Source organism: Denticeps clupeoides, unplaced genomic scaffold, assembly GCF_900700375.1.
Source record: "Denticeps clupeoides unplaced genomic scaffold, fDenClu1.1, whole genome shotgun sequence".
Taxonomy (NCBI): domain Eukaryota; kingdom Metazoa; phylum Chordata; class Actinopteri; order Clupeiformes; family Denticipitidae; genus Denticeps; species Denticeps clupeoides.
In genome coordinates, this window is record NW_021630089.1 from 348,190 (window position 1) to 360,666 (window position 12,477).

General features: G+C 48.1%; 1 protein-coding gene across 3 annotated transcripts; it reads right to left on the minus strand.

The window, feature by feature from the left end:
* Positions 1-83: 83 nt before the first annotated feature.
* Positions 84-11,549, minus strand: LOC114783004 (HEAT repeat-containing protein 6-like). 3 transcript variants are annotated; one of them, XM_028968665.1, is made up of 20 exons: positions 11,329-11,549; positions 10,949-11,056; positions 10,460-10,600; positions 10,251-10,366; positions 10,039-10,153; positions 8,227-8,328; positions 7,968-8,117; positions 7,626-7,861; positions 7,366-7,543; positions 6,882-7,088; positions 6,687-6,786; positions 5,280-5,548; positions 5,093-5,215; positions 4,925-4,999; positions 3,394-3,528; positions 3,154-3,267; positions 2,300-2,424; positions 2,118-2,202; positions 923-1,127; positions 84-668 (listed from the first exon to the last, which is right to left on the minus strand). In XM_028968665.1, exons 1-20 carry the CDS (start codon positions 11,494-11,496, stop codon positions 136-138), a joined length of 3,285 nt encoding a protein of 1,094 aa, XP_028824498.1. In that variant the 5' UTR covers positions 11,497-11,549; the 3' UTR covers positions 84-135. The 3 variants fall into 3 exon arrangements, with proteins under 3 accessions (XP_028824498.1, XP_028824499.1, XP_028824500.1); XM_028968666.1 differs by lacking the exons at positions 10,039-10,153; positions 10,251-10,366; positions 10,460-10,600; positions 10,949-11,056; positions 11,329-11,549 and adding an exon at positions 9,559-10,030; XM_028968667.1 differs by lacking the exons at positions 10,039-10,153; positions 10,251-10,366; positions 10,460-10,600; positions 10,949-11,056; positions 11,329-11,549 and adding an exon at positions 9,473-10,030.
* Between the last annotated feature and the right edge of the window lie 928 nt (positions 11,550-12,477).

The window sequence follows — 12,477 nt, forward strand, 5'->3', positions numbered from 1 at the left end:
AATAGTGGAAAATAAAATGACCTTCAGCACCTTGGAAGAATCAAGCAGTCATATAAGTTTTGAGGTAAAAGTTTCTAATTTTGTAAAGTTAATCAAAAATGTATTTATTGTGAAGTGTTCGAACAACTGCAGAATTTAAAACGGGGCACTTCTGTCCCCAGGTAAGCTCCTCAGAACGTCCTCCAGAAAGTCCACCAGTGTGTCCGCGTGTGTTTGCCCAGAAAACTCCCGGAGTCTGACGAGAGCCTCTGACGCTACCTGCACCCGACCCTGCAGCACAGCTCCGTCTTTCCCCTCTGCAGCAGGTGACCCGTCCTCAGTCAGGTGCTGGACCAGAGAGCTGCCAACGTGGCCAGACAGCGATGGTGTCAGGCCCGCCAGGTCCTCAGGCTGGCAGAGGGACAGCAGGTGCAGGAGAGCTTGGCACAGCTGCGTCCGCAGACTGGAGCTGTAGCGGTACTCCAGGAAATCGGCAGAGTCCACGCTGCCTTCCAGGGCCTCCACCAGGGCCTGCCACACCCGCGCGAACTGAGCGGCATCACCGTAGTTCTGCCGCAAGGGCGGCACAGACAGGGCAGCAGCTGCATTGATGCGGACCTTGAAATTCCTGCACGATGCCACCGCGCCGGTCAGCGCTGAGAAGGCGTCTGCAGACCAGCTGGCTGAGCCTGGGCGGGGAGAGAAGGTGAGAAACATCACCATTCCAGCCGATATAAAATGGGGGCACATCCGGAACTGGAAGGTTGTCCCCCACTAAATTCTGGGGCGGTGGTGGCCTAGCGGTTAAGGAAGCGGCCCAGTAAACCCGCCAAGGTGCCACTGAGGTGCCCTTTTAATGAACTTCAGGCCAGGTTTACGCTGCTTCAGGTGTTACAGATAAAGATGGCGTGCGTATGTGTGTTTGAGTGTGTATTTAGCTCACCCAGGTTCAGGCTCGGATTCCTGAAGGCATTACCCAGACCGTAGCAGGCATTCCAGCGCACCTTCATGGTGACGTCGCTGCACACTGTGGAGGTCAGCGCATGCATGGCCTCCTCTATAGGACTGCTGAACTGCGGCCGGACAATCTGCTCTGGCCCAAGGAAATACAGAAGGTTCCCCAGAGCCCGAACTGCGTTACTCTTCACCTGCGACACAGAACAGAACCTCTACAAACATCTGTAACATCACAGCGCAGGTTCCACACTCGCCTACCAACTAGCAGACCACTTCCAAACAGAAGGTTTTACTGGGGGTTCAGCTTAAGGTGGTGGGAAGACAGCCAAGATGAAACATCAGAGAGGCAGTTTGAGGTGCAGGTATATAAGCGGGGCGGCCTTAGCTGGGGATGTAGCTCAGTGGTAGAGCGCTTGCTTCGCATGAGGTCCCATGTTCAATCCCCAGCATTTTTATTGCTGCTACCGGTCCGCCTGGTTCGTCTAATTTGTCTTGACCTGCACTATATTATGGTCGGAGTACAACGTCCTTTATCATGTTGTGTGTTATTTCCATTTGCACACTGTGAATCCCTTAAGCTTCACGATCTCGTCTCTCTGTGTATTTGTATCTGGTGAAATGACAAAGTGGTCTTTGACTTGACTTTGAGGAAGACACTTGTTGGTCATCAGGGGGAAACGAGAGGATGAGATGAGTATCAACTGGTAACAAAGGCAGCAGAATCAATGTGAGCCTATGACATCTCAGAGTGATCTAGTGTATAAGGAGAAGAGGAGGGGTCCAAGGACAGAGCCTTGTGGAACTCCAGTAGACAATCTTCTCGGGCAGACTGGGATCCTTGCCATGACACCCAATGTTTGATTCTGGAGAAACGTTGCAAGCCACTTCCTGGCTGAATCTGAAATCCCAACGTTAGAGACGGTTTTACATGGTGCTGTATTCTCCATAGAGACAAGTGGACATCCTACCTACTTGTGTCTGTTATAGTGAAGCTTGATCTGTTGACTCGGTTTTCCGTTGTGCATTGTGTTTGTCCCTCTAATTTGTGTGTCTAAACAAGGTTCTGGATTTCTGGATTTAAACACAACTACTTTTGACCGCACACATTTTGACTCTTCTGTGTAAGCTGTGTAAGATGCTTTCCATCTCTTGTTTCTCTGAATCGTGTAGATGCCTCATACTCTGTCTTTATCTCTGGATGCCTGTGTTGCAGCGGTCAGCATCTTCAACAGCAGCAGGTCAGAAACCTCGGACCTCAGCAGCTCCCTGATGGAAATGCAGTTCATTCATTGAGAAGTTCAACACCACACACACACACACACACACACACACACACACACACACACACACACACAGAACTCACATGTTAACGATCAGCGTGTCTGCAAGATTACCAAGTGACCAAGCAGCCATCGTTCGGACGTTAGAGGAGCAGTCAGTAAGACAAGCCAAGATGGCGTTGGCTGCATCTACCACAAACATTACGTCCTATAGAGATATCAAAATCACATCATTTATACACATCACATGAGTTCAGGTTTGCTGCTGAAAGCACCCTGACCAAGCAACTTGCTTCCTGATGCTTCATATTCTATTGGATTCTTTGGAGGACCGTGTCTGGGGACCACATGGCTGGGATTTGGCTTGATGAAATCAATAAAAGAGCATGATAAAAATCCATAAAATAAAAACTATTATTTGTGCGTGACCTGAATAATGGCCATGGAGGTGAAAATATTAACGTTCCTCACAACGAATTAGTAGACACAAGTCATTTGAAGTAATGGTGATGCAAACTAAACCAACTATAAACCTAAACCTATCAGACAAAAGCACTATTGTAAAAACGACCACTTAGTACTGCATCTCCTTCAACTCAGGAGCCATTTGGAACCACAACTAAATACTCTGGGACCCATTCACTGTCAGGCACACGTAGGGCATTTAGTGTGTTGCTTTGGTCGGAATCAGTCGGTGAGTTTGTAACGTTGAATCATTTTTCATCTAGATGTAGTGACGTCGAGTATAGACATAGAAACCTGGGAGCCTTTAACCAAAATTTCATGTCTCTTCTCTCTACTATCTGGAACCCCATACAGGGTTCCTGAACCCTCACATCATTTCAAATCATAGAAAATGCTGTAGCTGCAACAGAAAAAAAAAACATTTTAAACCAGTGTGTGTGTGTGTGTGTGTGTGTGTGTGTGTGTACATTACCTCTTGTAGGCAGGGGAACAGCACATACACCCCTAATGCTCGGACCGCTGCTGCCGAATTTCCACCGTAGGTCAGTCCCAGCAGCATTGTCATGCACATAACCTGACTCTTATCCTGAAGACACACACACACACACACAAAAACACAGTAAATAGAACCGGTTCCGGATCGGCACCTGCATCCACTTCATATATATTGATGGCAGGTTATGTATATTAATGTGTGTGTGTAAATAGTTACGGGCAGTTGGCTGAAGGCCTGTGGTAGTATGGAGGCAAGTGCATCACAGGCACTGGTCTGCAGGGTTGGATGCAGCTCATCTTGTAAAGCAGCAGTCAACGGCCCATTCAGGACATTAGACCAGAACTGGACCACCTGAAAGTGGAATCAAAAAGACAAACACAATCTATATCAGAGCTTCTTATTAAGAAGGAAGAATGGTACACAACTATATATGATCTCCTGCGCGCATGGTTTTTCAACCTAAGCCTGAGGCTGGGTTGTGTGGTACTCTTGTGTGGTGCAGCTACAGGCCGGTGGCACTGACATCCCACCTGATGAAGACCCTGGAGCGGCTGGTCCTGGCTCAGCTTTGGCTCCTGGTGAGCTCATTCACTGGACCCCTACCAGCCTGGCACTGGGGTGGACGATACCGCTGGGAGAACTGTGAGAATCGTGTTCTTTGATTTCTACACTACCTTCAACACCATCCTTCCCACGATCCTGAGGGACAAGCTGGAGCACACTGATGATCTCTGATGACTCTGTTGGCTTCATCACAAATGGGGACGACAAGGAGTACAGAGAACTGACAAGGGACTGGTGCCAGCAGAACTACCTCCAGATCAACACTGGAAAAACCTGGAGCTGGTGGTAGACTTCCGCAGGCACAAACATCCTCCACTGCAACCGCTGAACATCCAGGGTGTGGACATTGAGGCAGTGGAGAGCTACAGGTACCTTGGTGTTCATCTGAACAATAAACTGGACTGGACTCACAACTCTGATGCCCTCTACAGGAAAGGGCAGAGCAGGCTGTACCTGCTGCGAAGGCTCAGGTCTATTGGGTTAAAGGGTGCACTCTTGAAGACCTTTTATGAGTCTGTGGTGGCCTCAGCCATCTTTTCTGGTTAAAGTGAGTTAAAGTGAAGTGATTGTCCCAGCAGCACAGCACACGTTGCACACAGTGAAATGTGTCCTCTGTATTTAACAATCACCCTTAGTGAGCAGTGTGTGGGACCAGTGTGTGGAGATGGCGCTTTGCTCAGTGGCACCTCAGTGCCACCTTGGCGCTTCAGGATTCGAACCTTCTCCACACACCTTCTGATTACAGGGCCACCACTGCCCAGGAGAATGACAGGAGAATGGTGGCTAAGCTACCATCCCTGCTGGACAACATCTCCCACCCCATGCAGGACACCCTGACAAGACTGAGCCTTCAGTGGCAGGCTGCTGCACCCACGATGTGGGATGAGAGATTGAGAAGGTCCTGCAAACCGCTGTCAGACTCTACAACAGCTGACCACACACATCAGACCACCATCTCCATCTTATGAGCAATATGTGTATATTTACCCACTCTGTACATGTAAAACCTCCCAAATATATCTTTTATTTTTACAACTCACATTCACTTTATTAGCACTATTTATTTGCTTTTTTGTACATTGAACTTTTATATTATACATCCTGTACTAGCGCTGATAGATCCAGTTTTATTTCAGCTTTTAAAGACTCTTCCTGGTCCAAACATCCACACACACCGACTGACCTGTGGGAGCGGTAAGCAGCTGTCACCCTCTGCCCTGTACAGCTGAGTGATGGCGCTTCCAAGCTCCTGCAGCAGCTGAGAGACATTTCTGCTGTGAACATTACAGCTTTATCACAGGACACATGCAAAATAACAATTCAAGGGAGGGGTTACAACGCAACGACTGACCTTTGACCCATGCAGCTGGATGTACGCATCTTCCTCCCCGAGGCAACGATTGCATAAGTGGCCGAGCTCCAGCAGAGAGTTATGGACCAGAGAGAAATAACCCTTCACCATCAGCGCCAACACCTGACAGAGGGGCAGAGTTCACAAAAACCAACAAGCAACACAACCGCCGAACACCAGTTCTGACCTGCATGGCTTCCAGTCTGACAGGCAAAGGCTCCATGGCAGCAGGGCCATTACGATGGGCGGGGCTAGTGGCAGAGTCACTGTCTGAGTGGGCACCGTCACGGGGCTTCGTGACCAGACACATGCAGAGCTGGAGAAGCCAGCATGGCCCCTCCTCAGAAGCCCCGCCTCCATCTCCACTTTTCAACAGCTGTGCGACCTCCGTCAGGGGCGCCTGGGCAGACACCAGCGCCCCCAGCAAGGTCAGACAGGACACCCGCACGTTCACATCTACAGGGAAAGGGCGAGAAAGCAAGAAACATGCCTGCATAACGCCAGGATTGGGACAGAAATTCATGCACCGGTAATAATTAATACTAATACGCTTTTATTAACAAAATGACCGCAGCTGTTTTATTCTATTTGATGCATGCATGCATGTATACATACATTCTTTTGTTGCTCAGTGTACCAATAGAAAAAAGAAAAATGTTCCAGATAATCATCAGAAAATATAAATATTAGTCAAAGACAAGACAAGTAAAGTGAATCATTTTGTATTAAGGGAGGAGGAGGAGTCTTTTGTTTTAAACCTTTTACTTCCATCTACTCAACAGTACATCTCCAGTACATGCATACAGCACACTGAGCACTCGACTATCCCCAGTATCTCTGGTAACTGATGTCCTTCTTAATCAAGAAATCACTTAAATAAGACCTGCCAGACAAAGGGATGTAGACCAAAGGATCATCAAAAGCTAGTACTCATGCCAAGATCCAAAGAAATTCAGGAACAAATGAGATTTCGATTGAAATCTCAAAAGGTTATAAGCCATTTCTGAAGCTTTAGGACTCCAGCCAACCACAATGAGAACCATCATCCACAAAAGGTGCGGCGACAACTCATCACAGAAGACCCCACAACAACATCCACTTGCCTCAGTTAAATTCAGCTTTCATAAGAGACCGGGCAAAAATGGCCTGCATGGCAGAGGGTCAAGAAAAAAAAAAAACAAAAAAAACACCAGAAAACATCTTGAGGATCCCAAAGACTCCTTGGACTGACGAGCCGTGTGTCTCTTTATATATGGTGTAAAAGTAACATGGTGACCTTGATCTAAAACACACCAGCAAGTCCACCTCTGTAAACAGAATGAGGACATTGGAGTGGCCTAGCCAAAGTCCTGACATGAATCCTATTGAGATGCTGTGGCATGACCTTAAAAAGGCTGGACTACGGAACTTTATTTGCTGCCTTATTGCAGTTGTTGCTAATAAAAGGCGACCACACCAGTTATTTATGGGCCATGGAGGTTTGGATCTTAATAATAAAATCCTTCACTTAACTGCATTTTGTATTTACACGTGTTGCCTTTGACTAATATTTTTTAAAACATTACTTGTACAGAAGTGAAGTCGGTTCTCGCACCTCTGTGGCGGATGTAGGGTCGTATCTGCTTCCAGAGGGGGCTGAGGAGTCCTGGCCGCAGGCGCTGATATGGAACGTTACACACCAGGTGGGCCAGACACTGGGAAACATCATGCATGAGTACGAGCGAGAAGCTTTTCAAACCCGCTCCACCCCACTCCCCAAAATATGGCCAGAGGGCGCGTGTTCGTGTACCTTTATGACCTGTGTGAGAGTGTGTGGCGATGACTCTGCCAGTAAAGCCAGGCTGAGGCTGCGATGAAGCTCTCTCAGGCTGGCAGCAAGGGTAGCAGAGAGAGGAGTGAAGGCCTGGCGAGGGACACTCACGTCCTCTGCAGTGGACAGAAAGCCCCGAGATCCATCCAGCAACGCTGACAGCACCTGCAGAGAACCAGCCCTGACCTGCAGCCACACCAAGCGGTTTTCAGTAAGTCATCGTCATTGTGAGACACTGCAGCACAGCACACGGTGACACGGTGAAACGTGTCCTCTGTATTTAACCGTCACCCTTGGTGGCAGTGGGCACCATGTGTGGGGGCGGTGCTTCCTTAACCGCTAGGCCACCACTGTCCCGTAACCACAATTCATTCATTAGAACTAGTAGAATGATGGTTCCTCACCTACCAAACCAGCTGCTGACCCCTGGAAGACCTGGACGTCTGATGTGCAGCAGACTCACCTTGGGAGAAGGGTCCTTCAGCACAATGGTGAGGAGGGTTAGGGTGGAGGCGCTGCCAGGCGTCGGTGCATCTGGGAGGAACGATGACCAATAGCCAAACAGCACACGCTTTTCCACACACTTCAGCAGAGACAGGAAACAGTGCAGCGATGACAACCGTACACGTGCCTGGTAGAGTCTGCACACACACACACACACACACACAATCATCAGATGTGAACACACACACACACACACACACAAAAAATACCCTTTCAAACCTGATTTTTCCCTGCATGCCCCCCTCAGGATCAGATACTTCCGAATCAGAACTTCCCTTCTTCCAGGAGGGGGAGGGCGTGGCTCCAGACACTAACTGGACTCTGGGGCTCCATCTGTCTGAGGCTTGGCCCCTTGTTGGCACCACCTCTCTTTCCTCCTGTACATCTTCTGCCTCGCTCCTTCTCCCCTCCACTCCAGACTTCCTGTCCCGCCCATGGGACTTCCTCTTCTTGCTCTGCAAGAGAGGAAATTGAGTCCATGGATGACTTCAATAACGGTTCAATCAATCCTGATCCTGCTGCTGCTACAGTCAGGAGCCATCAGACAGGAGACACACCCACCGCTGAGACCCTGCCAGCTTCTGGGGTGTCCTGAGGTGCAGCTGTAGAAGATTTGACAACAGTGACAGAGTCATACTGTGACAAGGGCGCTGGATAAAGGACTGGTGGCACCTCCTCAATCACCCCCGGCACGCCGAAGAACATGAATTTCTGTCAAACAGCATGAGACGTTGAGGTGTTGCACAGAAGAAAGGAATCAGCGAGGTTCATCTGATGGACAGAGCAGCTAGTAAATTAGTGAGCGTGAAGCTAGATGTACCTTCAGGATGCCCAAGATCGATCCCAGCAGATCATCTGGTCCAGAGCTCCACTTCTCTCCATTCAGATAATACTGTAGGCCTTTCAGAGCACTCTGCAGGAGCTGTCAACAAAGGCGAGAAGAAGATTCACTCCACCTCAAATTCAATCTCATCCATCCCATTCTTTTCTCAAAAATGGTGATCATACAAGTTCACAGAGCGAATAATAGACCACGGCAGTGTTAAATAAACCAACCTCAAAGCAAGAGCTACCGTTTTTACCTCAAAACTGCCCACCTTCACCAACACTTTAATCAAGTCATCCATTGGTCTTAGTTCTGTTCCTTTATGTCTGAAGAACCACGTCTTTTATTGAATTACAGGCCTAGTTCTATCCATTCGTGTTCGGACCAGGACCTTTAAAGTGAAGTGAAGTGATTGTCACATGTGACACACAACAGCACAATGAAATGTGTCCTCTGTATTTAACCATCACCCTGAGTGAGCAGTGGGCACCATGACAGGCGCCCGGGGAGCAGTGTGTGGGGACGGTGCTTTGCTCAGTGGCACCTCAGTGGCAACCTTGTGGCACCGAACCGGCAACCTTGTGATTACGGGGCCGCTTCCTTCAGCGCTAGGCCACCACTGCCCCTTGTACTGCCGCTTTGGAAGTTGGAATATCTCCTGGTTCAAAACCTACTTTGTGCAACTCACATTCACAGTTTCTCTTTTGTAGGCCTATTTACTTGCTTATTTGTACATAGAACCTTTATATTATACAGTCGACATATTGTCTGTGCGGGTTCGAGCTCCGCCCGGTTCCTACATCTTGTACTGCCCACTTTCTGCCGTGACAGATTTGATGGACTATAGATTGGAGTGTGCTGGTTTTTCAGATGTCCTAGTACATCAGCTGATTTGTCATTTGATTGTCACAGGAAGGCGTACTTCCACCTAAAAAACATTGATAGAGTTAGGAACTTTCTCTCCATCTCAAGGTCGGATCTCATTACGTCTGTATTGTCTTCAAGATTCTGCGTATCGCCTATAAAGCTATGCATGGTCTTACTCCAGTTTCTCAGTAACCTACTAGTCTCATTCTACCAGCTGTCCCCCGTACGTCACTTCTGGAAATACAGCATTTGATTATAGAGCCCAAACCTTTGGATCAACATTCTGAGGAATGTATGGTATTCAGACACAGTGGGAATATTTAAATCCAGGCTAAAAACCTGCTTCTACAGTCCAGCCTTTAACAACCCTCACCATTCGTAACGCTGTAGTAGTTGTGTCCGCCAGAAATGTCCGGTTCTCTGATCAGTTACTCTCATTTGTTGCTAACTCATCACTACCTCGCTCTTCTCTTTTCTCTTCCCTTCGCCTTCACTCCACTGTGGATGGTGCATCTGGCCTGGGGAGTCTCCTGGTACGGAGTGATCATGTGACCTGGCCGACCTCCATGGACTGTCCTGCTTGGGCCTCTGCTGACCCAGTCTGATACTCTCCTGCTGGGACTAACACGCTACCTGGATGCTGGACGTGGACTGCAACAACCTTCATATGCCGGAGGCACCTGGGGCTTTGAACACTGTTCTATTTGTTAGGGTAAAAAGATTGATTTAAATTCATTTTCGAGGAATTTATAACATTTGTAAAATAGTGAAAAAATGGAAGCGGTGATATGGAAGAAATAATCTGACGAGTTCATTTCTGGCAGCCTGAATTGTTCCTACCATCCCCCTCCATTCGGTCACTCCTGAACCATGTTCATATCCTGATCTCCTGCAGTAACTAGGCTACTGCTAGCAGCTCAATAGGAACCCATCACTGACCATGCAGTAGACAATGTCGTCCCCTTCTGGAGGCCGGGGACACTGCAATGTCTGCAAGAAAGTTTTGAAACACACTCCACGATAGGGCTGCTCTAGACATGGCTTTCCTGGAAGCCTACGGATAACAGAGGAGAGGACAAAGTCAGAAGAGCTTGCTGAATTTCCTTCTCAACAGGCAATTCAGCTCATCAATACGCAAAAAGCCGACTCACCCCATGCAGAGACTAGACATACAGTGCACTGCTGCCTGCCGCAGTTCCATATCTGGCTGACTGGGGGCGCTGTACCTCATCAACAGCCCACTGGGTCCCAGGAGCTCTGGCAGGTGCTGGTGGTTCACATGAGATTTGAGTCCATCGGTCAATCTAACGCGGGGATTCTCAATGCCAGTAAGAACGTGGCTCTAATGAACAATTTCTACCCTCTTGCACTGGGGTCCATTGGCATAAACCAGAGCCGACATCGCCAGCAACACCTCGGGGTGGGTCCATGGGCTGCAGGAGTAGAGCGCCTGGCAGGTGTAGGACACCAGCGTGTCAAGAGTCGGTTCATCAACGATGACCTAGAAGACAGACCACAGCAGTTTACACTCCAGAAACCGCAGCAGATACCCGATACAGAGGCTGGTCTTCAGATCAATACAATACTACACATCCCCGTTTATACCTCTTTATTAGGACACCATTACAACGCCGGGCACTAGAAGCGGTTTCATATGAAGAATAACGGGCCAGTGGTGGCTAAGTGGGTAAGGCGACGGACCCGTAATAGTAAAACGGTGGGTTCGAAGGTGCCACTGAGGTCCCTTTTATCAAGGTACCGTCCCCACATTTCATGTCTATTTCTATGATGATAAAATGTAGAAAGAACCTGGAAGGTGTCAACAGAAGATGATAAAATTAATAATAACCTGTAGCTGATTGAGAAGTTGGTGGATCAGTTGGCAAAGTTTGACCACAAGGTGCTCCTGACTAGGAGGGACCAGACGGCTGGCTTGTGTGAGGAGCGTACATATTTCCTGTTGGGAGATTAATATTAAGGGTTCCATGAGATGAAAACATGACTTTGGGAGATGATTGAACATTAATACGAGTTCCTCCAGCCTCTTTTATGGTCCTGCAGTGGCTAGAAACGCAGATAGGTGTAAAGAGGGCGGCAGCTCAGCTCAAGGATACAGAATTTGAGGACCAACCAGACCGATATAAAGCAAAACAATACATGACAGGGGACGTTTAAGATCCGTTGAAGGTCTAAATAAGAAGAGTGAGTGGGTATTGAAGTAAATCTCGCCTCGGGGCGGATCTCGGCGCCGCTGTAGTTCTCGGAGATCAGCTGGTCCAGCAGGAGGTTCAGCTCGGTCCGCAGCTCCGGACAGGAGGGCTGCAGGCCGCCGAGTCTCCGGCAGCGGCCCCGGAACTGGGCGTGTGGCGCGGGGAACGAGCTTTCCTGGCCGGCCATGCTCCCGCCGAGCTTCTCAGCCGGGGAGGACCGTGTTGTTACAGCAACGGGAGTCGTCATCCGGGTAAACGCCTCAACTTCCGGGTTCAAAGGTCAACATGCATTCACATAAAACTCGCGGGTCGCGACACAAAACCGTAATTTTTCACGCTGTGAAACGAGGCCCTTTTATTTACTCATCGTTTTTCCCAATTTCTCTTCTTTTATTTAGCCCCATTCCTTCGACAAGATCCATTACACGCACCATCTGTTGTGGTCTTTGCAGACATTATAATCATGATCGATATTACAATATTAAAAACGATCCCATAAAAATCCCACAAATGTGACGCCACTTTACGTCGATATTGGCTTTTATTTCATAAATCAAAAGCAACAAAAAGTTACAACTTAATTTTGAAGGAATGCTGCATATTATACTGAAGCAAGTACAGAAAATCAAAATACATTTTCGGCATTTATCAGACGCCCTTATCCAGAGCGACTTACAGTCAGTATTTACAGGGACAGTCTCCCTGGAGCAATTTAGGATTAAGTGTCCTGTCAGGGACACAATGGTAGTAAGTGGGATTTGAACCCGGGTCTTCTGGTTCACAGGCAAGTGTGTTACCCACTAGGCTACTACCACCCCGAAATAATGTATAATGTACAAATTATACATTTCCACAAATCGCCAGGTAATCCCCATACAGTCTGTTCACCCCGATTTGAAGAGAAGAATGGCCACTTGGCCCAGGTAGAAAAATAGATGAAGTGTTTGGTCTCATGAGTCACATAGCTGCCAAAATTTCTGCCCACAATGCAATGCCATGTAGGGTTGTATTTCTTGTCAAATTCCTGTTTGAGGAAAAAATAAAATCAGCGAAGACTTCACTTTAATGCCAAAATAATAATCTGTCATAAACTGTAGAGAAAGTTAGTGGCCATAATTACCTTTTGATATAGGCAGCAATGTCTTTCTCGATGTTATATTTCTCCATG

Coding starts and splice junctions, on each gene's coding strand:
- LOC114783004 (XM_028968665.1), bottom strand. CDS start 11,496: ATGGCCGGCCAGGAAAGCTCGTTCCCCGCGCCACACGCCCAGTTCCGG. Junction 7,089..7,365: donor TGAAGGACCCTTCTCCCAAG/GTGAGTCTGCTG, acceptor GTGTGGCTGCAG/GTCAGGGCTGGTTCTCTGCA. Junction 669..922: donor GAATCCGAGCCTGAACCTGG/GTGAGCTAAATA, acceptor CTCCCCGCCCAG/GCTCAGCCAGCTGGTCTGCA.